The sequence below is a fragment of the Polyodon spathula genome, chromosome 22 (genome assembly GCF_017654505.1).
Source record: "Polyodon spathula isolate WHYD16114869_AA chromosome 22, ASM1765450v1, whole genome shotgun sequence".
In the NCBI taxonomy this organism is placed as follows: Eukaryota; Metazoa; Chordata; class Actinopteri; order Acipenseriformes; family Polyodontidae; genus Polyodon; species Polyodon spathula.
The window spans coordinates 4,833,978-4,860,934 of NC_054555.1; the positions used below are offsets into that span (position 1 = coordinate 4,833,978).

Below are 26,957 nucleotides of genomic sequence, written 5' to 3' on the forward strand. Positions count from 1 at the left end.
AGTCCTAGGCTGAACAGTATTGAATGATGCATGTTGTTTTATTAACAAGGGGGAACAAGTTTAGCATGGGCACAATGACTAATAAATATGTTTTCAAGACTTTACAGAGAAAAAAAGGCTGCTAAAGCTACACAACCTCAAAACTGCCATGTTTAAGTGGTTTGAAGGCCACACCACAGTCCTGATCAGGAACACTGGGTTCCAAGGCCTTGGATTACTAACGTACAGGCTACAGATGTTAAAAAAACAAACTCCAGCACCAGTGCTATATAAGTGACATTTATTAGATGTTTTGCTCTATTTACAGTCTTACATGTTGTTTTAACAATAATAATAATAATAATAATAATAATAATAATAATAAATAAAAAAACAAGGTGCAGTACTACTCGGCAGAAAGCACACAAATAATAAATCAGTCCATTCTTACAATGCAGAACGGTTCTGCTTACACACAATATTACATCACATTAATTAAAAGCAAATTGTACATGAATCTCAGGGATCATCTCAAAAGTTCTGAAGTCAGCTCATTTTTAAACCACATTATGATTTACAGAACTGTTTTGCAAAAGGGAGGAAATATTTATATTGCCTGGCATTGATTTCTGCCTCATATTGAATGAATAAAAAGACTCATATGGTCAGCTGATGCACACATAAAGATTATGGTAAAGGAAGAAGTGTTGTCTATGTAGTCTTCTCCAAGACGAGCTGCATTTTTGTTCCAATTGCAGATCATTCTTTGTATTTAATTGGCATAATCTGCCGAATTTCATTATATCCAATCCACAGGGTCTTTATGGTCAAATCATCAAACAAGAGAGGTCAAGGTAAATGTCACGGCTAGCCTGAGGGGTGTATATAATTGTACAAAAATAAACTCTGCATTTCAAATGCTTTTTAAGACATGGTTAAAACTAATGTGGCCACATCATTATTGTAGACTAAATTTGAATCCAATGTCTAAAAAGCCACCTAGCCATACCTTGAGATCTAGGTCGTGCTCTCCAAGATACTGTGATGATTTCAGTGTCTGATGATTTCAAATAACCCTGCTTTTTTTTTTTTTTTCCTTAAAATTAGTCAAAAAGGCAAGCTGTGTCCACCTAAATTTTCAATTGGACAAAACTTTTGACCGGTGGGTCCAACTGCACCCTGGAAAATAATTATTTTGATCAGAGACCTAATAGGTGACTATACCATGCAGGTTATTAAAAAAAAACAGGATGATTTGACATACAAATAAACCAAGAGTACATGTAAAGTGTGAAGGATGCCTTTAGAATTAAGTTCAAATGAATGGACCCAACAACTACTTCCCACTTCATATCCGTACTTCTGTTTAAATAAGTATTTTTAACAAAACAGTAAGAAATTGGCAGGGTAGTAGCCAGAGCATTAAAATGACAATGAAAACTGAAAGCCAGTAGTACTGCCTTGGTTCTTTTAGTTATTTATTGACTTATTTTCTTTTTGCAAACTCAGCTACATTCAGAGAAGGAATCATATAAACTGTATGGTGTGTTTCTGCCATTTCCATTAACTACATATATTTAAAGTTATACATGTGTGAAATAAGATTAAAAGCACTATACCTATTTTTTTTTTTTTTTTTACAATTTTCTAGGTATTGCAAATTTAATTTAAAAACATTATCGAATAAACACTGCATTAAAATGTTTCAAGATATTGAAAACCACCATCTGAACTATTGAAAGCCCCCATTACTGTAAATTATGACCAGCATCTTAACACTAAATGTTGTTTCCAAATCAACAGAGAAAAGATAGAGCAAGAATGCCCTCTACTGGCTAAAAGGACACAGTGCATGCCACTTAACTACAAACAGATATATAAGGCATTATTCGTACATCAAAGACTTCATTGCAATAGCACTTAAACTTAAACATTAGCCACTAATGATTGGTTACAGAATTTTCAGCATCCACTAGTAAAATTGTACATCTAGAAACATATAGAAAGAAATGCCGCATTCTTAAACAGTATTGAAGTATTTAAAACAGTGATTTATTTTTGTCTTAAGTCTTCAGTGATCGAGGCCTGGTTACCTTCCTGCAGGGGGCAGCTGATTTGTGAAGGAGATTTTTCTTCCAGAACCAGAAGTGCAGGAAGGCATTTTTTTTAAGAACACAACTGTGGAAGAAGGACACTGAAACTATAACTCAATGTAATTCTACTGTCAGAAGATGGATGAGGCTCCTACAGTAAATAATGCAGGATACCTTCAAGTACAAAACCTGTGCAAGTCCTTTATGATCATGTGACCCAGATTTGTAAAATATGTACTTTTCAAGCAGTGGGCCACATAGCTATTGCTAAGTTCTTTTCATTGGGTCTGGTTCCCTGTGCAGGGGCATTGCCTTCTATGCAGAACATAATGTACAAAATAAATCACCTGCATTACGTTATAAATTCCTTTCATGATATGAAGTCAAACCATGCTGTCAGAATTGTTATTTTATCCACACTCGTGTCTCCTAGCAGTACAATGAGACCAAAGTATATGAATTCTAGGAAATGGAAGCAGGTAAAATTGCTATTACGTAAAAATGCAGTGGCCAGACATGACAAGCAAACACAAAATAAGCGCTGTATCTACTAAATACCACCTCAATTACTGTAGGCTTTTGCTCCAGTGCAAAGTTGACAGGCCTGTATGGAAATGTTAAGAATAAACAGACCTGTGAAAAGTATATCAAGCCTACGCACCCAGAGAAAGAGTTAACGCCTCAGCAGAGCCTTGCAATCAGTCACTTTTTTTTTGTATTTTATTATTGTAATATATACCTTTAGTAAATGAAGAGGACTCTGGTTCTGGGAAGAGTGGAAAAAGAGTCGGACATTTTTCGAACCTTGGCGTAGTTGATGAAGCCCCTGAGGAACAAAAGGAACCCTGCAAAAACAAAACATGAGCACATCGTGATTTATTCAACTGCTCTACTATTACTGTAAACTACTCCAGAAGAATTCAAATGTGCTAACCTGACCTGCACTACAACTTTATCCCAAGTGGATGCAATAGTCTTTCCAACATTGTTCACATCTGCACTGTCACCTAACTTACTTCAACTGCCTGCTGTGCTTTTTGTTTTGTTTGGAACCAACAGGAGTTTCTCTCTTTTTGAACAGCTTAATTTACTTTTTGGGGTAAAAGGCTTTGAAAATCAGCCTCTTTGTGTTTTATTTTTTGACAATTAACTTTTTGTTCATCAGTATCCAGTCATGCTGTGCTTACATCATGCCAGAATACCTACAACAGTGTCAGTCGGAAATAAAACAGGCCACTTACCCAGTACAAGGAACACCCACCACAGCCAGTACTGACCATCAAAGTATCCAGGAAAATAGGTGGAAAACTACGAAGTTAAAACAGATTAGATGTCAATTTCAAGGTTCAATGTACAGCACCTCTTTCACATATACACACATTGCTTTCGTCTCTAATGCTATAGGCTGCAGTGTTGCTTACCCGGACAATAAGGATCCACTTGATGAGCGAGAGACCAAACCCAGAGATAGCCCCGTATCGACCCGCAGCCGAGGTGGTCAGGCAGAAGGACAAGAAGAACCCAATCCAATTGAAGAGGAATGCCACTGGAAATTTAAAAAATAATAAACATGGTGGCATCATTTTTACAGTAAATTGCAGTCTTTTCAACGTGAACTGAAACCTAGCCAAAACAAGCATGACTTACTGAAGAAAGTCAGCATGAAAATGCCATCATTTCCTATCCTTAACTGGTCAGCATCATCAAAGTCGTCCCGGGCCACAAAATCCTCCTCCTAGAGAAAAGGCAAAACTGTAATTACCTTTAAAAATGGTGAACTCTCAGGAGTACTATATCATAACCCAGCAAGGAAGACTGGATTCAAATTCTTGCTAGAATGGAAACATTCATAATTCACCATCACATTTAAGACTACTGAAAACAAGGTTTAATGAAAAACAATATAAACTGCAATGCTGCCCTTCTCCAACAGTGAATGCAACTTTGCTAAAAGTCTCCCAGAATCAGGGGAAGATTTGAACAGAGGTCAGTAAGAGTCAAGCCATATAAAACTTTTTTTTTTTTTTTTTTTTTTTTTTTTTTTAAAAAGAGATCTTCCACATGCTGTTCCAACTAGTGTTTTTCGTTTGTAATTTTTTTTTTATAATTGTATTAGAATTTTGATATTTCTCTTTAATGCACATAATTTGTGCATGAGTGAGCATTTATCCATATTGGACATAAATCATACATTAGCAATAGTAAAATATGTTATAATTCCTAAAGGCATTCAAAATTAAAATACCTCTATTTCTTAAGCAAACATAAGCTACTTAATTAATCATGTATTTCCTGTCTAAACACCTGTTGAAGAAGGAATTGCATGGCTGTTTGTAGGTTTGTTTGCCTGCAGGGGGAACAAAAAGGACTTTTGCTTAGAAAGCAACATCATTATTCCCCCAAATATTTCAATCAGTATCTGCTTCACACCCACACTTTGTCTATTACTGTACCTCCAGAGAACTTTGAGTCACATCATCCAATGTGTCCAGTCGTTCCCTGTGCTGTACGTATGCAGTACATGGCAAAGACACAAACCAATACAAGGGGGATGGAAAAAATCAAACAACAAGTAAGACAGACTTCAGTCCTTTTGCCATTTAACATATAACTATAATTCAATGTTTTTATTCCTCAAGGGTTAAAATAACTGCTATTGAGAAAGAATGTAATTCAATCCTTTCTCTTGCACAAAGACTGTTCGCAACAGAGAGGTACTGTATCATTTAAAAGGTGTACTAAATGCAAAAGAAATCCTGGAATGTGGATTTAAGTAACAAACAACATAATTTTCTTTAAACCACACACCAAGCAGCACCAGCATCACTGGCTTCGGGTGTCACTTAGGATTGTACCCAGAAATAAAGATTATCTTATCTTTTTTTTTTCTTTTTTTTTTTTTAACCTAATTTTATGCAGGGAAATCTCCATGTGCCAAGAATGATAAAGTGAAGGGCAATGGTCAGAGATGGAAATGCATTTTTTCAGTTGCTTACAAAAGGGTACTTGGCATTGTAGAGGAAGTATTTATAACCATGTATTTTGGATAATAATGTCTACAGAAACTGTAGGTCATCCGTGACTGTTTCAGCCGGATGGCCCTATTCAGATCTGGAACTTAGCAGACTACATTGTCAGACCTGTTCTATTTTGGCTGAAATATTTTATGTGGTCTTCACAATCTCTTTCATATCTTATCCCGCACGTTAAAATAAGCTGAAACAATTTCCCTTCAATTAAAAGGCATTCCGACGCGTTTCATATGTTCCCTGTTTTTCTCCCAAGGTAGTATTTTGTCCTCTCCTTTTTTCATCTACTACCATAAACCTATGAAAAAGATTAACAACCTTCTGTAACTTTTGGAACAGTTTTCTAAATGCTTTAAACTACTACGATTAAATACATTACATTCACAGTGCACAAATACATGAACATCTGAAATATGAAACTGTTTCTAAAATGTATAAATTAAAAAGAACACTCACCCTTCCAGAAACAAGAGGAATAGTTGCTTCTGCCTTAGTTCTTTCAGCTTCATCGTAAGATGGGAGCGTTGTGGCAACGTTATACGAAGGGGGGTTTGGAAAACCAGACTCATCTTTATAATCAAAGTAAGCTGAATTAGGGGGAAAAAATTACAAATTGGAATTAACTTAACACATTAACACATTGGAATGAAGATAACACATAGGCTTGATTGGTGAATACCATCAGCCATTTCTGTTTTACTTATTTCAAACATTTTTTACAAAAGCACACTAGTTGCTCAGATTCCATATACTGCATTCGTGGTGTAAAACCTGAACATTATGGAAGCAGACACAAAGAACATCCTGATGTTTAGTAGAAAGCTTTGTCTTTTGTGGACTTCTACTTTAGGTCACCATGAAAAACATTTGGCCTGAGTCACAGAAAGAGCAACCAGCAAGCATGGTTTAATTAAAAACTGAAAAGACAAGAAAAGAATTCCTGCACCAAATGGCACAATGACAATTAAATGACAGTATGTAGTATTATTGTGCTTCCTTGGTGCTTTGTTGTTGTTCCCTTACCTGCGTTGTCTGCTGCAAGGCTGCTGTAGGATGGAGGAGCATCTGGGACAACCTGTGTGCTTTCTCCTAGTTCCTCCTCATTTTGCAGCTAGGTGCCAATAAATGTCAATGTTAATAAATGCAATCTGTGCACATTTTGTGTTTTGCCCAAGTTGCAATTATCTTTTGGATATTTCTATTCCTTTTTAAAAGTGGAATCAGCAAATACTGCAAGGTACAATTCAAACACACACACACATGCTATCACAGCTTACCCTTTCAAAGATTCTATAAGCGACAATGGTTGGGTTAGCGTATCGTGTTCTATGAACTGCACTGTGACCCACAGGTTTCACTTTACTTTGACTCCTCAGGCCCATGCTGAGCCTGTAGCAACAGCTGGGATCCTTGACAGGGTCAAATCTGTCCAGCAGGCTTTTAAATAAAGTCAGACAAAATTTGATATTCTAACATTTTACTGCCACGAAAAACACCCACATACAGTAACCAACTAAAGAGGGGGGGGGGGGTGGGTATATCTTTTTTTTAAATGTTTGAGTCTTTAAAAGGCAGTTTATGAAATTACAGAGTATACTGTGATTAACATAACTGACAGTAGTATAAGTGTGGGAAAACTACAAATATTGCTTTACAGTACCTCTCACTCCACCCCACAGCAATCGGATGTTTGATGACATTTTGAATAAAAGTAGCAAAACCTAAATAGTATTTTATTACCTTTACCTGATATGTTCAAGACAAAACCTGTACTAATCAGAAACTGTTGTCTCCAATGACACACAAACTGCTGACCAAACTGAAATTGTGATTGGCACAGGAAAATACTCAGCATTATCTAAGACAACTGAATACTGCCCAACACTGAACAGACAATAAACCGAATGATGTTCTTTTCGCAAAACATGTTAAGTTAGATTATTGCTGCACACAATAGATTCAAGAGATTTCACAAAGGTTAGTCAATGGCTTTCAACCATTACAGAAGTAAGTGTGTGAGCTTGTGATCTGTGCGGCTGGTCACATGTATTGGTATGTAATTTAATGCAGGGAAATGAGTTTTCCTGAGCACATAATAGTCACAGCCTCAAAGTGCTAAAATTGGTCATATTTTAAACAGTGAAATTGCTGTTTTAGTGCTGCCTGGAACAAAACCATGTAGGCCAATTTTATATAGGAATAATTTAATACATTATGTCTCATGTGGTGCCACACCTTTTTTTATTTCAGTAAGCTAACTGTAAATGTCTAGCGGTATTTCTAAAATACTGCCTGAGTATTTAAACATGTAGAAACAAATACTGTAAACCCTACCCTTTAAATCTTAACACGTCTGTTCATTTTTTTATATTTTTTATGACAAAAAAGAAAATGTAATAATAATAATAATAATAATAATAATAATAATAATAATATGTTGGTGTAAAACGTATTCCCTACCTTACTGTACTATACTAGCGACTGTTTTGCTGACGCGTCGGCAGAACCACTGTTGCCTGGGGACAGTAGCTCCGTTTGCAACAGTCATGGAAAAAAAAAAAAAACTCCCGTTTCTTGGATTAAATAAATGCTCTTTAGTTGTTTCCCCGAAGCTCAATACATTTTCTCAGATAAATCTAAAAAATTGTAAGCTTTTGAAAAAAGAAATGCCATCCCTATTGTTACACCATCAACCTCCCATTTTACTGGATTTTGGAAACCACACTGCTAAATATGCTTCGTATTATTTATGCCTGACAACTCCTTTAGATGGGTCATCACAGAAGTTGATTTTAATGCATTTCTTTTTAATATTTTTCAGAAACCAGGCAAAAATAAAACTAGATTTCCCTCAAATTAGATCAATCTGACAGCTAATCGTACTCCTTTTTATACGTCGCTGTTCATCTGATTCCTGTTTTTCATCACATATCAGTCATTTAACAATCAACAGGCCTCAAATATTGTATGTCCCTTTTAATCAAGCTTCTGTCAAAATAATAATAATAATAATAATAATAATAATAATAATAATTTTTCTATTTTTTCTTTCTTTTTTTATTTGTTTTTTTGTTTGTTTGTTTGTTTGTTTGTTTGTTTAAAGGGCAAAATACAAACTCCTCGTGTACGTCGGCATTTATACTACACCACATCCTCTATCTGTTATCAACTCGGGATTAATTTATAAGAATTGTCAGTTAAAACAATCTTAACATATATATTTTTAAAACACACACACACAAAAAGCCAAACACGTCAAACCTATTTAATAAAATGTAGCTGTACATACTGAAAAAACATGGTCTTTAGACGCTTTTGGCTTCAGCTAATGTTGGAAAATAAGAAGGCCCGTCAACAATATCTTATCCCCGTTGTTTCCATTCTACCCAGCCGGTTCTCCCTCGAACCAGTCGCCGGCTCCCTCTGCCTAGTTAAACACGCAAGTTCAACACACTTCCGCTCACCTGCTGATATCCGCTATTTTGTTCAGCCATTGTGCTTCCCAGCAAAGACCCTTTACTTCTCGCTATGAAATGAAAAAAATCGATATATATTTGCTCTTTTAAACGTAGTATAAAGTGAAATAAGCGCGTCTTAGAGGCTACGACTGTGCTCTCGACGTTTGGTTTCAACAGCCCTTCGTGTTACAATTGCTGTAATGGCACTGTCAGCCTGTATACAAAACAAGGTCGAATACCGCCACCCCAAACCATAAGCAACTACAAGCAAAAATGTTAAATTTCTTACAGCAAAGATTTTTTTAAACCCAATTACTAAGCTATATTTTCAGTCAATTGTCATTTTCACTCAACTGTCAGCTTTCCATTCCATACTGTATCAAGTGTATGTTTACCCTGTCTTTTAAAATATATGGATGACCCGTTAGTCCAATCACAATATGTTCAGTTCATTGTAACAAAATGTAATTATTAATTTAAGGGGTTTCCCCAAAAGACCTGGCTAGAGATGGTAGATGTTGTGTTTGCAATAAATTTTATATATATATATATATATATATATATATATATATATATATATATATATATATATATAAACAACACACACACATTGAAATTGAGATTTGTAGGCACTGTATATTCTGATTGCATTCCTCTTACTGAAATGTTTCATTAGAAAGTCACCTGAGCTGCTGTTTTGTTCATTCAAGCTGTTGAAATGGTTAAGCAGGAATCAACAGGAAATCACATATTGCAACCTTGTTTGTAAGTATTAATGTCAGCTTCCATTAACAGCCAATTTGAACAGCTTTTTTGTTCGACAAACTTTGTCAAACTGCATGTTTTGAAAGAAAGTCATAGCCGTCTGAAACACGCTTAATATATTATGTTTTTATTTGGGAATAAAAAGACAAAAACAGTAGTTTTGACATGGGCTCTGGATAGTATTGATAGTGTGAGGGGTTATAGGTACTTTGTGAGAATGGGGTAGGTGGTGCCTATATGTTTCTGGTTGTAATGATGGCAGACAATCTCCACCTCATACAGGCTGAATGACACTTTCACGCGTTCATTGGGGGAGGTCAGGAAACAGAGTGTGTAGAGGGCAAACTCAAACTCTGGACTGACACCAATGAAAATGCTCCCTTTTGGTTTGATCCCATTCTTCCAGCTGAACTGAAGGGCCAGGATGTGTTTTTTGTCATCAGGCTGCCAAAGGAAGAAGAGAACAAGATATTCAGCCAATCAAACCTATTGTAAAGTACGCCCTGTGTATAATGAGCACTCCCATACACGTTTAATCAGCATGATTTTCCCATTCTTACTGCTGTGTAGATTTACCATATTGTTTTTTTTTTTTTAAACATACCTTACTGTTTGCTATAGTATTACCATCTGCATCTTTTAAAAGGCCTCTTATAAAAGCCGGTACAGATTCACCATAGAAATCCCCTTTATAGAGCCATCATTGATTATGCAAAACCAGATCCTGAATCCAGATTATACAAATTGAGTATCTCAAGCTCCTGACTACCAATGAAATGAAGGCACATCTCTGAGCTGCAGACATGGCTGAGGTGAAATGATTGAGGAAGTGCAAGTTTCTTGGAATGCAAGGTGTGCACACTGAGAACTATTTTACCCAGTGTAGTACCAGATATCGTATTATAAAATGAAACTACATGTTTCTGCGATATCACATGTTATTTCCAAACTGCATATCTGAGACTAATATCGTGAATGGAAATGTACAATAGGTAAGATCTTTCCAATTATTTTCTTAGCTACAAACATTATTATATACACAGTCAAAATAAGCTGGAGTCTGTTAAATTCCTGATATCTGTTTTATGGAAATGACTTAGGCGTTGTTTGATCTAGTTAGTGTAACATTGATAATGCCATAATAAAGTCATAATCAACAAGCATTTACAGCATCATGGAATGGCCACGTGCAGTGTTGGCTTTAATTATCTATATCACAGGTTTTTGTTTGATTTGTAAACTAGTGCTAAAAGTTTTTGAGGGAATAAACCTGAAATCTAACATTAAAAACATTTAGAAAAGTTTCAACAATTACGGATACAATGCATGTGGTGGTACTGAGAGAAGGGGATGCCAGGCTTCACTCCCTCAAAGTACTTCAATAAACCTAGAAACCACATTATTTAATCATTCAGGAAACATTTGGTGGACAACAAGTCCCAGGAAATATCCTTGCTATTGTAACCACTGTAAAATATCATAAAAAGATAACTGGAAAATGTTACTTGAAGCTATGTATCCCCTTTGGAATCCATTCCTGCTTACTTCTGGGGAGTTAGCATTCACACTGTACCCCTTGTAGTCAATATGCCCAAGCTTCTCTTGCAGGTATAACTGGATCCAGTTATGGAAACCAATGACTGTTCGGCCTCCTCTGGTCTCCCCAACAAACACGTGTTCAAAGCCTGAAGAGTCCGGTCTACAACACAAGAGAAAGAATCACTAAAAACAGTAATATCTGAAGTATGATATGCAACATTTTGTGAAAATATGTATGTTTGTGGCAGTGCGGTAGTCTTAAATCTGATGGTACCTGAACACCATTAAAATATAGATTTTCTTAAACAAGAATTATTATACAAATTCACATTTGATTTCTATATTGAACTTCTGAAAACACATATAAAAGGAAATGCATTTATCTAATTTCTACAAGCATTTGCACAAAGTATCTTTCTCCATCTTTCACCTCTGCTGCCGTTCGGTGCATTCCAGCTCAACTACACCACTGGTTTGTGGTACTGACTAACTGTAGGCCTAAACTATGAAAGCTAAAAAAGAGGCAAACAATTTAAAGAATTTGCTGCTGATGGAAACCTTTCTACGCCCACACAAGCCCTTGCATGCTCTCTCTGAAAACCAGCCAAAACAAAAACATCAATTACAGAACAATCATTCCCAGACCCACACCAAACCCCCACACAAACAATACATTTCACTCTGCTTTCCACGGCAGAAATCACAACAAATCCATTTTAAATGAAAATAAGGTCCACAGTTTTACATTTGTACCTTAGAATGCATGACAGAATGACTGAGGCTGTGTACGATTGTGAGTTGCTAGGAGACAGAATATAGGTGCATATCTTCTGCATATCTGTGTCAGTATAAACTATGTTTTTCAATGTGACTGAAGGGTGGTGATGAAAATGATATGCCGCAGTGGTCTACCTGCTGGACCCTCTCCTGGCGTACAGCTCAAACCAGATGCGATAGAGCTGTTGTTTGAACTCCCCTGTGTTCTCCGGTGAGAGCTGCTTCTCCACTAGGTACCTGTGAGCAATCTGCAGGAAACACATCAACAAGAAGGACTATGAATGGAAGTTCACATTCAACTACTTTTAAACGGAGCCAGGTCAAATGGGAAAAAAAAAACAATGATAATTTTTCAGTTTCAGTCTTGAAACAACAAGGGGTGGGGGGGCTGTATAACTATATCCAAACACATTCAAACTCAATTGGTGACTGAAAATCAGCACTAAACCAGGTCCCTGCTTCAGAAGTCATGTCTTCCTGAATACAGTGCTTAGGTTTTTACTGCTTAGAGATGATGGAATGCAGCACATTCGTCTCAAACGTCATAGATCAAACAGACTGCACTTACTGCATTCAGAGCAGTCAGGAGTGCTGGGGTCACACATTGAAATGTAAGTGATTTAAATGTTGAGCTGACTACAGAATTTAACATAGGTATTGCAATTTTTACTTATTTGAAAAGTTAATTAAACGCAGATTAAGAATTTCAATTGCCTACAAGTAGCAAGGGAGCAACCATTAACTAACACAGTTCCTTTTAAAAAGGTGGGCTCTATTGTATTGCTCAAAAAAACAACACCTTTTAAACCGTTTAAATAATGCTCTCCTTTGGTGTATAACCAAAATACATTCAAGAAAATCACCTGGAAACATACGGTTAGAGATGTTGGTTTACAGAACAGAATTGGCACCTCGGTCTGCCACTGTTTAGATCCACTAAATAGACCCTATAGTCTGGTAATGATCCTGCCTTGTTTTGACATCAGATGCCAGTCGGAAATTAAGAAATAGTAGTGCAGTGTTCATTTAATATGGTATGTTGTTTCTGTGTTCAAAGCCAATGCATGTAACTCATTGTTGACGATGAGTGGCTACCTTCATTAATTATTGACAATGAGCGGCTACTTTCATTGATTATTGACAATGAGTAGCTACCTTCATTGGTGGGGTGTTTATGATCGATTCCAGGAACCTGTGGTTTTCAGCTTCCTCTTCCAGGGTCACGACCTCAGGTTCCCCAGCATTACTCTCATAGTTATCGAGAAGGGAGATGAAGGCTGCAGCGTGAGGTGCAATTAAAAGTGTTAGCCACTGGGCAGCCATCAATCAAATGGAATTGTGGAGAGGAAAGAGGCTGTCTGAATCCAGTCAGAGACCAGTCTGCACTGAACAAAGCAGGTGGTAATTTAGGTTCCAGTGTAAGTTATACAATATTGCACATCTTTTTGTTTTCTTTGACTATATTCCACAAGAAGCCCTAACACAAGGCAATAGCCACATAGAGGTTTTCCCAAAGCAGATATATTTACTGTGTTCAGACAGAGTGCATTTTCTTATATCTTACCAGAGAATGTTTCCTTTTTAAAAATGTTCTCATTAACAAATGTGAACAATGGCAATGCAGCTCCATTGTTTCCATCATTGCAGGACTGCGTCAATCCTGCCTTACCCTAGAACAAACAAGATGGGGTTTGACAGGCAAACACAAATCTCAGCTGGGAGATGGAGAACATCCAGTTTGTTTTGGATACACGAAATATCATCAAATCATGACCAACTATCCAGACAGCAAAATGAACCGATTCCTTAAACACTGTACAACAAATACAAATTCTAATAATAAAACAGTAATTATTAATTAGCTTGACTGCCCAGTTGGATCTGATATGCATTTTGGTCTACTTTCCTAATCATTAGTGTAAGTAACCCTGAAACCTGGGTGCTATTCTTATGTTGTGCTTAGAAACTGTGCCAGCTTCAAACTTAGGCCTTTAAATGTGAAAGACTTGTACATCACAACAATGTGCCACACAGCCTTACAGAGTACATATAAATATATGTGTATGTGCTTAGGTAAATAAAACTGGGGTTAAAGGTTTTCTGGGGATAATGAAAAATGACTACTTGACATTCCCAAGCTTCCAGGCCCACCTGCAGTGAGATCTTGTAGTCCAGGCCAGGCTGCAGGCGGCTCATGTCATTGTCCCACAGCTGCTGTGCCATCACTGATAAATACAGATCCTTTTCAGTCATGATGGGCCTTATGCCTGGTGCTGCAGGGTATCTACACCATAAAGGTGGGTTTCAATTTCATTTGCATGTAAAACTGCACCATAACATGCTATCTGTTACAAAATGTATTTGTTTATGTTTACAGTTACGGCCAAACATTTTAAATCACCCTATAGAATGAACTAACTTTGCTCAACACTGTTAAGTTAACATATCAAATTACATAGTGCTTTGCAATTCTCCATATACACATTTTGTGTTTTTTTTTTTTTTTTTTTGATTACAAGATATTACATAAAATATCTAAATTATGTCACTTATACACAAGCCTAATACAAGTTTCATTCTGAACAGAGAAAAAACCCCATTGAACTTACCAAGCTTGCAAGAAACAACTGTCACTTAATGTCAAGGCTCTAATAGTTTTTCATTGACAGTTTTGTAGCACTAACTAACAGGTGTTTTTTTTTTCTTTTTTCTCTTTCCAACTGGGAATATGACAAAGCCTTTTTACCCCAAAGTTTAAATGACCCTTTAAAAAAAAAAAAAAACTTTTAATTTACAAAAAAAGAACTAAACAACTTAAACTGTCTTAAATGAATACCTGTTGGGTTTATTTCTAGCTTTGTAGTTTGAACAGTTTTAGTCTGGAGTACAAGGCTTTGAATATGGCCCATTTGTGAGTGCCCCATGAACTCCTGGGTGTTACTACATTGTTGTATAGAGTAGCTTTTAGTGCACTTTGTCAGAATGAAAGCTGGACACCTCCAATTTCAGTTTTAGCTGTTTTCAGACACAGTGTTTATAAATATATTACAACTTAAAGCCTACGAATTGAAAACTGAATGCCCTTTCTCAAAAATATTATTCTAAAGAGAAGTTTTAGGACACCTACCGTGGTAAAAAAACACACACACACACACACACATATATATATATATATATATATATATATATATATATATATATTGAACAGGCTTGCACACACACTTAAAATTGCATCACTTAGTGTACGCACTTTATAATGTGTCAAGCATGTGTCATGAAAAAATTCCAGTCCACTTTGTCACTGTGATTTGCTTGCCACTTTTAGTCAACTAGGCACTTATACAGCAGAAACCACAAGTTTATACCAACGATCACATGATTAGGCAACAGTGTTGGTTATTAAACATTATTTGGTAGAACACATCACTGAATAATAAGCACAGCTTTAGCAGCATTGATCCGTTATTTTATTGTCTGCTGTTTTTTAGTTTTAGAAGAATTAAACCGACAAATGCACAGGCACACACTCACCTTTTCCAGCTGCAGCAAGCCTGTATATCTGGCTGCGTTGTCAGCAAGACTGAACAGTGAAACCTTCCTGTGAAACGGTGTACTTTTGCGAATGTACAGGAGAAAGACAAAGTGGTGTTCCTAAAGCACGAGGCAGGAAAGGGACCATTTTAAAGGGTTGTCCAGAGTCAGCAACTCTAACCAAAGGGATTAAACTGCATGTATTGCTTTTAAATCTCTTACAACAATTGAACTGTCTGTTTTCTTTAGTACAGTATTGTTCTTTTCAGTCTCTACACACACACTAACCCACCCCTAATATCGTCAGTGCTCATTAAACATTATTTATGTCCACGTTCCAAACTTTGTGCATCATTACTCTACTAAGTCTTGGCTTTTTTTTTTGGTTTGTATAAGGTAAATACCCCTCCTAATCTGAAAGGAGCACACAGTTTCATTAACACCACCACTATAGCGTTTTTACCTCCAAAGCAGAGAATGCAGCTCATTGTCCAGTCTCTTGAACCTAGAACCAAAACCTAGATGATACAAATCTAGGTTTTGGGAAAGAATGAATGGATGGATTTGAATGTAAAGGATAAATCACCACCACAATGCGTTAGAAAAAAATTAATTTTATTAAATGCTCAAAAAATATTAGTATCTAATTACAATGGTCAGAGAAATACAAAACTTTTTCTTTTTTTTTCCCCCCACCAAACATTAATGCAATTGGGAAGCTGGGAACACTGGTAGTTTTTAGATACTTTTCATATCTAAAAAACCTATTTAAAGTGAAATCCTCAAAAGCCATCTCTTCTCATACACACACACACACACACCGCTGTACAAAAGCCTTAGACATGTTGCATTTTTGTACTCTGATGTATTATGAGCATCAACAATTTACTCAAATTCTCTACTAGTGTTTTCTACTATTTCAACAACCTTGACTTGCACAAAGAAGGAAAAACACTGAGTGAAATAGCTCGCGCCATTTGATTTTCAAGGTGTTGTACTGTTGATTTGATGACACTTGTCTTCTTTCTATTCCTTAAGGATATTATCTTCAAGTATTGCTCATCCTTGTTAGACAGCTTTTTGGGTGTTCCAGTCCTGGGTTTGTCAATCACAGATGATGTTTCTCTGTACTTGTCGATTATGCTTCAGATACCACAACTTGAAAATCAAGTGACGCAAGCTACTTCACTCAATGTTTTTCATTGTTTATGCAAGGTTGTTATAATCGTAGAAAACACTAGTGGAGGCTTTGAGTAAATTGTTGATGAACATAATGCATCAGAGTAGAAAAATGCAACATGTCTAGACTTTTGCACAGCAGTGTGTATATATAATTGTACACCGTGTGTTTAATCAACTGAGCTCTTCCAAGGGCTTCAGTCGCTGTAGGGTTTCCCTGGCGACGGCTTGACGTCTGTACTCTTCCCTTCAGTGCTGTACAAAGGCTCAACAAGTTTGTTGTGAACCTGCATCATACCTGAAAACAACAGAAAGGACTTAAATCTGAATAATCGACCACTGTGATAATGGTAACAGATATCAGATAAAACTGAAGCGATACTGTCTCCATCATCTTATTTTATTTCTTACATGTTTAGTATCATGTTATGTGTGTTCTCTATCTGTCTCTATTGCCATTGTTTTAGACCATTATTTACTAGGCCTACAGGCTTGTCTCCTCCTCCTGTTTCTGAAGACACTTCTAAAAAGAAAAAAACTGAAAGTGAGGTGGAAAATTACCACTATGGGTGTGCAGCTCTAATTTCAGTCCCCTCTGAAACTGTGATTTTGTACAGAGATTTTACATTTTCTCAGTTTCCGCAGCTGCAGAGGGGGTGAAAATTGCAGTTGTTCACCCCTAGTGGTCACTTCTAAAAGCATCTCACATTTTAGATAGCCACGTGCCAACCTCAAGTGTTATTTCTATGGTAACTTTTGAAGTTTCAATAGTTACATTTGAAAATTGTGTTTGACATGTTCCAATGAGGTGGGGGAGATAATACTGCAGAATTCTGAATAGGGTGGTAGGAGGAGTCCTCTTACTTACCTTTGAAATACTTGACTGTTTTAACTTTCAGCTCAAGTGTGGCATCCTCGTCACACACAAACACTGTCTGAGGATGCTGCTGGAAGGCAGACACGGTCCACATGTGGTTAACACCTTCCTCAATCGCCTTGTAAAGTGCGAGTGATTTATGCGCCCCAGTGATGAGGATCATCACCTGCAATGGGAAGACACAGCAGTTTAGAAGCACTTTCAATCTGTGCGGGTTATCCAAATCAGTTTATGTTGATTTTGCACGTACTAAGGGTAAAGGCACCTATGATGGAACAGTTTGTAAATATTAAGTAAAATGGATATGTGAAAAAAAGAACTGTATCATTGATTTGACCAGTGGTTAAACCAACATGGCAGTGAAACAGTTATTTTTAACTGGACAATATCTTTTACGGTACTTAGAAAACATGGAAAACAACTTTGTACCAGCTTCGGGGTCTATTCACTTGATCTGAACAGTGGTGGATTTGAACATTACAACAAGTAGAAGTACTTCTGCTTTCAGTGTCATTTCTAGTTCGTCCAAATTAATTACTCTCTCTATCTGCGGGGAGATTGCTTTGTTAGGTTAATTTAGGACACAACATTTTTGCATATGCTACGGCGCCACCTGATCCCATCTCATGGCCCGCGCTCTAGAACACACTTGCTCCTGTTTGGCGTGTCCGCCTACCTCCCTGGCATCCATGACTGTACCAACCCCAACCGTCAGTGCCATGGTGGGAACTTTGGTGAGGTCCCCTTCAAAGAACCTAGCATTGGCTAGGATGGTATCGAGGGCCAATGTTTTGACCCGTGTCCGGGACACCAGGCTGGAGCCAGGCTCATTGAAGGCAATGTGTCCATCGGGTCCAATCCCTAAACAAGACGACGCTTTTTAACCACTAGCCTGGCATTCAAGCTGAAATACAGTATTTCAGAGGTTACAGCTGTCGCCTATTTAAAATGAGAAAAGCATGCGTTGAGTATGGAGCAAGGATACCTCCCATAAAGAGATCTATCCCTCCGGCAGCTCTGATCTGCTCCTCATAGGCCTCACACTCTGCCTGCAGGTCAGGTGCATTCCCATCCAGGATGTGGGTGTTCTCAGCCTGGATGTCAACGTGCTTGAAGAAATTGTTCCACATGAAGGAATGGTAGCTCTCAGGGTGATCTCTTGGAAGCCCTGTGAATTTAAAAATAAACAGATAAAGTTATTATTTTAGGTGGCACTACTTCCACTTCAACTACTGCGTTGTCTGGCTCGAATTCCTTTGTAAATGAAAAACAGAGTCACACTGTTTTTTCCCATAATAACAAATATGATATAAAAATAACATTGTGGGATTTGAGAGTAAATATACTGTAGCATACAGGAACTTTCACACTTCAAAATAAAGACATTCTCCGGGGTTTCCTAGGATTAAATTAAAGCAGACTCACCCACATATTCATCCATGTTAAAGGTCTTAACATATTTGAAAGAGAGTTCTCCCTTCTTGAAGTGCTCTATCAGCATCTTATAGCAGCCCAGAGGGGTACTACCTGAGCAAGACAAAAGGAGCAAGCAATTTTAACCATAAAAAAACACAAGCAGATTCCTGCAGGCAATTTAAAGAGGTACATAGAAAATTCACATTCATGAATATACTTCTACCACAAAGTGCACATCTTCCATATGGAGACTGTGAGCTACAAAAAGGCAGGGTAAAAAAAAAAAAAATCACAGAATGACATTAGCAGCTATGTCCTTTAAAAAAGAGGCTGGTTTACCTCACAAAACCTACCTGTGGGGAGTCCCAAGGTGAAGTACCTGTCTGGGCCCGGGTTGAACTGAAGGATTCTATTTCTGATGTATTTGGCAGCCCATTCACTTGCCTGCTTGTAGTCATCAAGAATGATAAGCTTCATTGTAACAAAAAATCTAAAAAGAAAACATTAAAAATAAACGGTATGTATTAGCTACAGTAAAGGCAAAACAAAGACTTTAAACTTTATTAGCGCAGCCCCACCTAAAAAGCCGACCTTTAGTCCTACCTACTGGAAACCATAAACAGTTTACAGCTACCAGTAACTACACAGCCACGAGCAAATATATAAAACTTCACTTCAAATTTAAGTGCAACATCCCCAGTAACGCACTTCTATTTATTTGAGTTGCTTTGTCCCCTTTTTAGCTAACATATATATATATATATATATATATATATATATATATATATATATATATATATATATACTTAATAAAAACCCTCCAAAAAAAACCCTCCACGAATACCATCAAATTGGCATGGGTTCTCGATAACGTTATATATATATATATATATATATATATATATATATATATATATATATATATATATATATATATATATATATATATATATATAAGCATTATACAATATGCAAATCAATCTTACCAGCAGTGAAGAGGGCCTTTTCATTCGCTTCTTTGATTCCTTCTGAAATCTCCCAACAACCAGAACAACTTCTCAGCAGCAAAGTTCATGCAGGTAGTCATATGACTTGCGATCGTCACATCAGCGGCCAAACGGGCTGATTCAGCAAGAAGTTCCAGAGTCTGCCATAGCCAGGAAGTGTTAAAGACTTGTTCCAAGGCCATTTATGATCACGTGCAAAATACGGAATACATGTTTGTTTTTACAATGAAGTTTGAGCCACAAGTTACGTATGCCATACTTTACGTTTATTTTTTTTTAATGTTCTCTGAATATATTGTAATCACAGCGTTAATGTACTTCTTGTTTATTGTGTTGCCTGCAACCTACAGCAGCGTTACCACATTAAATGTATTACACTTTTACAAAATTATATAGAGCTATTGCATAGAGTATTGAGCATCGTGTTTTTTTCGCCTTTGACCTCCATCGGTATTCGAATTTTTATTTTATTTTTTAGAATGACCAAAAAAAACGTAACGTCATCCACGTTTTACTCTATATGCAGTCAGAAAAACATTACTTTATTAATGATTTTCCAGTAGTTTCGTGTGTGTTTGTTAAAATATGACCATCTAGGCTGGATCCTGGAAGCTTAATACCAAACTTTTGACTATATTTTTTGTGGATCGAGGTAGGCCTTTCATCATAAGATACTTATTTAATTAGACCTTTCCCCATGGTGTAGTTTTAAGGTTCCTCCAATCGAATGGCTGGATTGTGAAAAAAAATCCCTGTGATGTAGTGTGACTTCTAACCTCCTGTGTTTAACGCCTATTCAAATATTCATGACGTTTGAGTAAGCAGTTTTGATGATGTACCCTTTATTTTCCCACCAATAACAGGCAATGATACATTAGTAGGTCACTATGATTGTAGATTCCAGATTCTAATGGTCTTAGGAAGAAGGAACCGTTTTATAATTACATAGGAACTGGTCGAGTTCCTTCTCAAGATACTGCTAAAAACGGAGTGCATAATAATTATTCCTTTACTGAGTCAAGTTCTTTTGTCTACAAGAAGGTGCTAGTCTTGAAATAAACCATTTATTTTAGTTTAATATATTATATATATGGTGTATATATATATATATATATAATATATATATATATATATATATATATATATATATTCAAATAAGGACAAAGGCTGTCTGCTAGCCCATTGCTATACATGTTAGAAAAAAACTACTCTAAAACATGTGAAGGAGCAAAGTGATAAGCAGCAATAATGAACATTTCTTGTGTGTCTTAAAGAAATGCATTATTTACATGTGTTAAACAGAGGTAATGCTAGCACAACCACACACAAGGCAGTTAGGTTACTGAACTGTCAGTCACTATTTAAAATGTATATTTAAAGAAAGGATTTATTATAAATCTCCTTGAGAAGAACCTGAGAGTGTGTACCAATCAGTATTGCCATTTAGTTATTTTTAATATAGAATTAATATATGCTGACCATGTATATTCTGCCATTCTAAAATTACAAAAAAACTATGTTTACAGGGTCAGACTACTGTATCTCAATCAGGTAACAAGTGATTTCTAACTTCAAAAATGCACAGAAAACACCCAGATTTTTTACTCTTTTGACTGCAGTCATGCTGAAAGTACCCAACAGCTGTGACTATTGATTTTCATCCAGGAAATAAACATTTATTTTAAATACGCATTGTGTTCCAGTGCACATCACCAGACTGCAATACAAAAAAAAAACAGGACTTATGGTGACCATCTCATTTGAAATGTTTTTCATTTTCGAAGAAGTTACAAATATATAATGTAAATGTCCATTAAAAAAAAAAAAAGTATATATATATATATATATTTTTTTTTTAAATAGGAGCGACTGCATTTAAAGAACGAACACAACCCAAGGTGATATCACTGTCTGCTACTGTATATGAGAGTTACTTAACCCTTTGCGGTACTATGTCAGACCAGGTCCGACACTATAATTGTCCCTTTCTAGTCAGTAAAGCGCAGGTCTCTAGTTATTTTTTCTCCGGGAAAAAGCCGAGAAAACTTTTCAATGGCCGAGTGAGACCGATAGGATCCGAATGAACCTGGAAAAAAAGGGGGCGTATCTGAGCACTACAGTATCCCCCTGCACCACCGAGATAACACGGACACAAAGAAAGGAGATAGCTGCTTCTGTATCCAGCGCTCAAAGAATATCACAGACATTTGAGGAGCTTTTTGAGATGTTATAGTAATAAAATAATGATTTGGATCGCATTATTGAGGAGTTTGGTGATAAAACGAGTGATCAGGAGAGGATTCATCAGTATGCACGTCTATAAAGAGGTATGTGAAAAATACAGCAAACAAGGCATGGGGCTTGGCTGGAGATACAGTACTGATGTCCTTTGCCATGCAGTGCCTTTTAAACCCGTTTTACTCACAAAAAAAAAAAAATCTTACAAAATGGGCCAAGGCAGAAAGCTAAGCTGTGTGCACCATAGACAAGAAAATTATGTTTCAAGCCTCTTTTAGGCCCCTTGAACATAGTGTCAGAACAGTAGTTTTTAATTTGCAAATACCTAAAAAAAACAAACAAAAAAAAAAAAACAGACCTTCAAAGTACCACATTTTGGAAAAAGAAGTTAAAATTCCACCACCAGCAGTTTCTACATTTTGTAACAATGTTTTACTTAAAACAGTACAAAACGCAAGTTGTTCAAGCTTTCCTTGTTACATTTAAGAAGCTCCAAAGTATAAGCTTTGATGATGCTCAGTGTGTTTTTCCCTTAGACTAGGGAATCTATTGTTTCATTGTTTAACTTTTACAGCATGTGTTTGACAAGTAAAGACATGTCGAATCAGGACAGAATGGGCAGATTTCTAGGACTGCAATCCCCTTTAACTTTCACATTAGTCGTCATCATCTTCATCGCTCCAGAATGCACCATCCTCAATATCGACACCTTGAAACAACCTGACAAAACATAAAACGTGTGTGAGCTTCACTTTCCACAGATAATCATCTTCTGTTGAAGTTTACATTGATAGGAGTATACGTCTCATAATTCCAACCTCCCTAACCACACAAAAAACAAAACAATATTTACTGTATAGAAATAAAGCTGCATTTGTGACCGGTATTAAAAAAAAAAAAAAAAAAAAAAAAAAAGAAGACCTAAAACTACAACAGACCATTGCAAAAATAAATTATTCTTCCAAAAAATATATTGTATTATAAGGACCGACATTAAAACAAATTTAAAATAAAATTCAATAATGACTTACTGGTTAAAGCAGGGCATAGCGCTATTGTTGAAATGCCCATAGGGGTTAGCCCGTGACAGCTGACACATACAAAGCCAGCAGAAGTACTGGTGGCAGTTGATGCAGGTCATCTTGTTGCAGCCGTCCACCTTCTACAAAGCAAGAAGCACCTGTGAATATTAACGAACTGCACAGCACACCACTGACTGCTTTACCTGTATGGGGGACTGTGCTACCTGTGGACCTCGTGATTGTTTGGATAACACAGTTTTACCTGTATGTGGGTACCACATACATGGGTGACCGTGTCACTAAATGGGACTGTATTATCTGTCTTACACATTTTTTAATGTATGAAAATGAAGACAAATAAGGTATTATACTGTAGATTCTTGTTTAATTAACCCCCCCCCCCCCCCCCCCCCCCCCCCCCCATACAGTAGCAGACAGTAATATATCTGGGATTGCAGCTGGACTGCCCCATGCGACTAGTTTGCTACACAATCAGTAAAAGTGATTCGTACACAGACGGGGTTGGACCCTTCCTTACCTGTATGTGGGTGCCACAGCGGGGACAGACCTTGGAGTTCTTCTCAAGCCAGTCCTGGCTGTGGGACTCCTCCACTGCCTTCTGAATGACCCTCTTCCCAAAGCGTTGCTCAAGGAATTTCTTCCCCTCATCCGTCGACCCGAGGTACTCATCACGTAGGCCGCGTAGCTGCTCTAAAATTCAACAGGAAACTCACAGGGATTACCCGGAAAACAGGCCAAAATCAGAATCTAAACTAACACTGTGTTAGGAAAGTCATGCTCCAGTACATTTCAATGTTATTCAATAGAGAGACTTCCCCTTACCTGCAGTGGTGCTGCAGGGTGACACACCGTGGTAGGCCACTTTACAGAGGGTACAGAATGCATACTGGCAGCCAGAACAGATGCCCATGGTGCAGCCGGGCTCCAGCATCACTGCCGTCTCACAGATCCTCCGAGGACAGTACACCACATCTGCCATCATGTCCAAGCTGGACTGGAGTAGCAGCCGGTCGTAGCGAGCGAAGAGCTCTTCTCCTACGAGGTCCTTCACCTGAAGAGAAAGGTTATTATACAGGGTACCAATTACTATCGAAGTAAACCAATAGAATTTCATTTAGGAAAAAAAAAAAAAAAAACATTGCAAGTTTTACTAGGAATTTTCTATTTGATACTAGTAGTGTGCACAACTGATCCACTTTTGTGGTCCATGTAATTGTATGTTGTTTTTTTTTTTAAAGCAACAATAAGAATAAGCTTACCTGTGCAGGTGTGGCCACTGAGGAGCACTTAGGGTCTGGACAGTTAAGGCACTGGACATTCCCGTCTCTGATCTGGATCTGGAAATACTCCTTGAGACAGGCCTTGCAGTACACATGCTTGCACTCTTTAAAATCCAGGCACTCGGCTCCCATCTTCTCTGAAAAGCAGATGCCACAGGCATACGCCTTATTGTCGAAGGCCTTCTGCTGCTGAGCCTGATCGAAATCCAGGATCTGAGGGAGGATGCTGATCCTTGAATCCGAGTCCTGGATTGCTCTTGGGTCCAGTGGTTCTTCCTTGGCACTGCTGTGAACGTCGTCAAGCTCGTTCTTTTTCTGCCTACCTTCGGAGGGATTTTTAATTTCTAGCGGGGACTCAATATTCAGGAAAGTGAGAAGGTCTTCTTTCAGGAACTGCATCCATGAGAACAGGACCACACTTCCAACACTCTCCTGCCAGAGATCATCCAAACGCTTGCAAACGGCACTAAGCTAAAGGGAACACCATAAATCAGTCATCCCTGATTTCCATTTCTATTATAAGATCTTGTCTCTACTCCTTCATCATTGATAGTGTTCCTCCTTCTTTTTTACATCTATCCTTGGGCACCCGTGTTTTATTTGTTAACCCATAAACACTTTTGCTGCTATATTTAAAAGGACAAAAGGAAGTCACTCACTGCACTGAACTGATCTGAAAATATACACAAACAAATCAGCAGTTTTAATTATTCCTCAGTTTTAAATTTTTTTTTAAAAAATTCAAACCTGAATTCTAGGAAGCCATTTGCAGCTCAAGGTGAAGATGGGGGAAGAGGTTGATGGATAATCTGAAGGTAACTCAAAGTTCAACACAACTGGAGGAAGAAATGACACAGTGTATTCTATCCTGTCCTTCTCTAGCGCATGCTGGTCTTCTCCTGCAATAAAGCAGGAATAAGTGGGCTCAGAGACAGCTGTAGGCTGGAGAGTTGAGAAAGCACCCCACCTTAACAACGGGCAGTCAGGAATAAAGCACGCTCAAGTTGTACAAATTGCTCTTGAAAATATCAGGTTAAAGAAAAAAAAGTAAGGTTTTGCATTCATCTTTGACTGAGATTACAAATATGCAAGGGTCTAACAAACACTGAGACTGTTGATGGTTCTGATGGACTGAATAGGTGTGCATCTCTCCTAATATTTAGGTTAGTTCACAAAATGATCATGTATCCAACTAAGTTAAATAAACAGGGTGTCATTTAATTTTGCCTAAAATTTTGAGCCGTTCCAGAGCTTACTCAGACAAAGCAAACAAAGTAACTTAGAGGAAAGGCCCAAAGTGGTGCAACGCAATGGGAGACCATAATTATTCCCAGGTAAACAAATAAAAAAAGTACATCTCGCTAAAGATACATACAATGACTAAGTAAGTATTGTACACGAGTAACTTACTGCTGACGAATATGGTAAAGTCCTGAGGCAGCTGCAGACAGACCCAGATCTCCCCCCCTTGAGCAGACTCAGCCCTCCTAAATTCCTCCCCATGGTAGATACTCGCTAGAGCCAGAAGCTCATCCTCTTGGGATTCTTGATCTTCCGAGGACATTTACATTCCTAAAGACACCACAACACCAGCTCAGTTACATTCCTAAAGACAACACAACACCAGGTAAGGCTTCAGAAACATGGCAATTCCAGAAAGCAACTAGATTCCATGTTTTCCTTAACAATTCTGAGGCGCCCTACTGGAAGTTGTATAGTAATCCCCTTGTACACCGCAGAACTGTTAAGCAAACCCTTTTGCTGATTTGTTTTTTTAATGTTCCTTCCGCAATACAAAATTGCCTTGCAATCACTTCTTATATTTAGTTTAGAAACAATGTCATCACATACTGTCTGACTGCAGATTACTGAAACAAAAATTTAAACATGCTTGTATTTTTCCTCCAAAATGTTTAACTTGTAACTGAACACGGGTTCTGAACTAAAACTGTAAACCTATCTAGAGGCATGAATACATTTTCGGTTTCAGACAGCTAGTGTCCTGTCTCAGGTTAAATGTATAGCCATTTTGTTGATCTCCACACAATACAGGCAAACAAAGCATTGCGTGTGTTAAAAGCGGAGACTTTTTTTTATTGGGAATTTGAAGCGGCTTTTTACACCTGTGAACTACTTACTTCCCGTCTACAATGCGCCTCCCTAGCTATTGTAGCAGCGAGACGTTTCTGTTTAGGGCAAAGTGTGGTTTTTTTCATAGGAGTGTATAACAAAAGTTTTTGCCAGGTATTTACTGGTCTGTGTTGTGTTAGTAAATCCAATTTAATTTCATTATTATTACTAATTTTTATTCTTGTGTTTCGTGACAACACGTGCATTTCAATGACAGGTTCATAAAAGTATGACGTTTCACCATCAAACTAATCAAAATATATTTTACCAGATGTTAATTTAGTTTAGATTGGATTTTGAAAGGCACATCACAATGCTTATGGGTCCTGTTTTGTGATAGGAATAACATTATGTTAATTAAGGGGGGGGACTTAAAACAGTTTCTTGTTTTACCCACATGCCGAACTAAATGCACATATGATATATTACGGAAAATATTCTTAAAACTGATGTTTGTTTGTTTTTTTCTTCCACACTTACCTTGAACTTCCGCACCGACAAGACGTGATGAACCCACTGCAGTAAGTGGAGGAGCCTGCAAACTGCAAATTGGTCAAAAAAGTTGCAACTCCCTCTGCAGGACTAGACTGTGCAAGTCACCATTCTATTTCTACTG

General features: G+C 37.3%; 4 protein-coding genes across 6 annotated transcripts; all 4 read right to left on the reverse strand.

Annotated features, from left to right (window-relative positions):
• Nucleotides 1-263: 263 nt before the first annotated feature.
• On the reverse strand, nt 264-8,770 carry LOC121297135 (NEDD4 family-interacting protein 1). Its single transcript, XM_041223203.1, has 8 exons — nt 8,566-8,770; nt 6,125-6,212; nt 5,558-5,688; nt 3,720-3,807; nt 3,494-3,618; nt 3,314-3,380; nt 2,812-2,917; nt 264-2,157 (listed from the first exon to the last, which is right to left on the reverse strand). The coding sequence occupies exons 1-7, from the start codon at nt 8,593-8,595 to the stop codon at nt 2,814-2,816; spliced, it is 633 nt and encodes a 210-aa protein (XP_041079137.1). The 5' UTR covers nt 8,596-8,770; the 3' UTR covers nt 264-2,157; nt 2,812-2,813.
• Nucleotides 8,771-9,439: 669 nt separating this feature from the next.
• Nucleotides 9,440-15,676, reverse strand: endou2 (endonuclease, polyU-specific 2). The gene is made up of 9 exons (XM_041223911.1): nt 15,635-15,676; nt 15,172-15,291; nt 14,250-14,404; nt 13,792-13,924; nt 13,205-13,310; nt 12,796-12,917; nt 11,776-11,888; nt 10,870-11,023; nt 9,440-9,768 (listed from the first exon to the last, which is right to left on the reverse strand). The coding sequence occupies exons 4-9, from the start codon at nt 13,891-13,893 to the stop codon at nt 9,523-9,525; spliced, it is 843 nt and encodes a 280-aa protein (XP_041079845.1). The 5' UTR covers nt 13,894-13,924; nt 14,250-14,404; nt 15,172-15,291; nt 15,635-15,676; the 3' UTR covers nt 9,440-9,522.
• Nucleotides 15,677-16,433: 757 nt separating this feature from the next.
• LOC121296812 (glucosamine-6-phosphate isomerase 1) lies at nt 16,434-19,807 on the reverse strand. The gene is made up of 7 exons (XM_041222634.1): nt 19,630-19,807; nt 18,997-19,133; nt 18,653-18,754; nt 18,213-18,395; nt 17,904-18,088; nt 17,219-17,393; nt 16,434-16,648 (listed from the first exon to the last, which is right to left on the reverse strand). The coding sequence occupies exons 2-7, from the start codon at nt 19,118-19,120 to the stop codon at nt 16,548-16,550; spliced, it is 870 nt and encodes a 289-aa protein (XP_041078568.1). The 5' UTR covers nt 19,121-19,133; nt 19,630-19,807; the 3' UTR covers nt 16,434-16,547.
• A 2,213-nt stretch (nt 19,808-22,020) lies between these two features.
• Nucleotides 22,021-26,957, reverse strand: LOC121297600 (E3 ubiquitin-protein ligase RNF14-like). 3 transcript variants are annotated; one of them, XM_041224036.1, is made up of 8 exons: nt 26,822-26,957; nt 25,622-25,783; nt 24,959-25,153; nt 24,191-24,682; nt 23,754-23,982; nt 23,449-23,621; nt 22,920-23,050; nt 22,021-22,608 (listed from the first exon to the last, which is right to left on the reverse strand). In XM_041224036.1, the coding sequence occupies exons 2-8, from the start codon at nt 25,712-25,714 to the stop codon at nt 22,545-22,547; spliced, it is 1,377 nt and encodes a 458-aa protein (XP_041079970.1). In that variant the 5' UTR covers nt 25,715-25,783; nt 26,822-26,957; the 3' UTR covers nt 22,021-22,544. The 3 variants fall into 3 exon arrangements, with proteins under 3 accessions (XP_041079970.1, XP_041079969.1, XP_041079968.1); XM_041224035.1 differs by having other exon boundaries at nt 24,959-25,110; nt 25,622-25,817; nt 26,822-26,954; XM_041224034.1 differs by having other exon boundaries at nt 24,959-25,110; nt 26,822-26,953.

Bases quoted from the DNA above. Each gene is read 5' to 3' on its own strand.
- LOC121297135 (XM_041223203.1), bottom strand. From the start codon at position 8,595: ATGGCTGAACAAAATAGCGGATATCAGCAG. The intron at 6,213-8,565 runs GTGAGCGGAAGT...ATTGGCACCTAG, and splicing joins AAAATAGCGGATATCAGCAG to CTGCAAAATGAGGAGGAACT. The intron at 3,808-5,557 runs GTGAGTGTTCTT...CCTTTTCTCTAG, and splicing joins TTCCTCTTGTTTCTGGAAGG to GAGGAGGATTTTGTGGCCCG.
- endou2 (XM_041223911.1), bottom strand. From the start codon at position 13,893: ATGACTGAAAAGGATCTGTATTTATCAGTGATGGCACAGCAGCTGTGG. The intron at 11,889-12,795 runs GTAGCTACTCAT...TGTTTCCTGCAG, and splicing joins TAAACACCCCACCAATGAAG to ATTGCTCACAGGTACCTAGT. The intron at 9,769-10,869 runs GTAAGCAGGAAT...TTCCTTTGGCAG, and splicing joins TGAATGCTAACTCCCCAGAA to CCTGATGACAAAAAACACAT.
- LOC121296812 (XM_041222634.1), bottom strand. From the start codon at position 19,120: ATGAAGCTTATCATTCTTGATGACTACAAGCAGGCAAGTGAATGGGCT. The intron at 18,089-18,212 runs GTATCCTTGCTC...CGTCTTGTTTAG, and splicing joins GATAGATCTCTTTATGGGAG to GGATTGGACCCGATGGACAC. The intron at 17,394-17,903 runs GTAGGCGGACAC...TTCCCATTGCAG, and splicing joins CAGTCATGGATGCCAGGGAG to GTGATGATCCTCATCACTGG.
- LOC121297600 (XM_041224035.1), bottom strand. From the start codon at position 25,775: ATGTCCTCGGAAGATCAAGAATCCCAAGAGGATGAGCTTCTGGCTCTA. The intron at 23,622-23,753 runs GTAAGGGGAAGT...GTTGAATTTTAG, and splicing joins ACCCTGCAGCACCACTGCAG to AGCAGCTACGCGGCCTACGT. The intron at 22,609-22,919 runs GTAAGTCATTAT...ATGTTTTGTCAG, and splicing joins GCTATGCCCTGCTTTAACCA to GTTGTTTCAAGGTGTCGATA.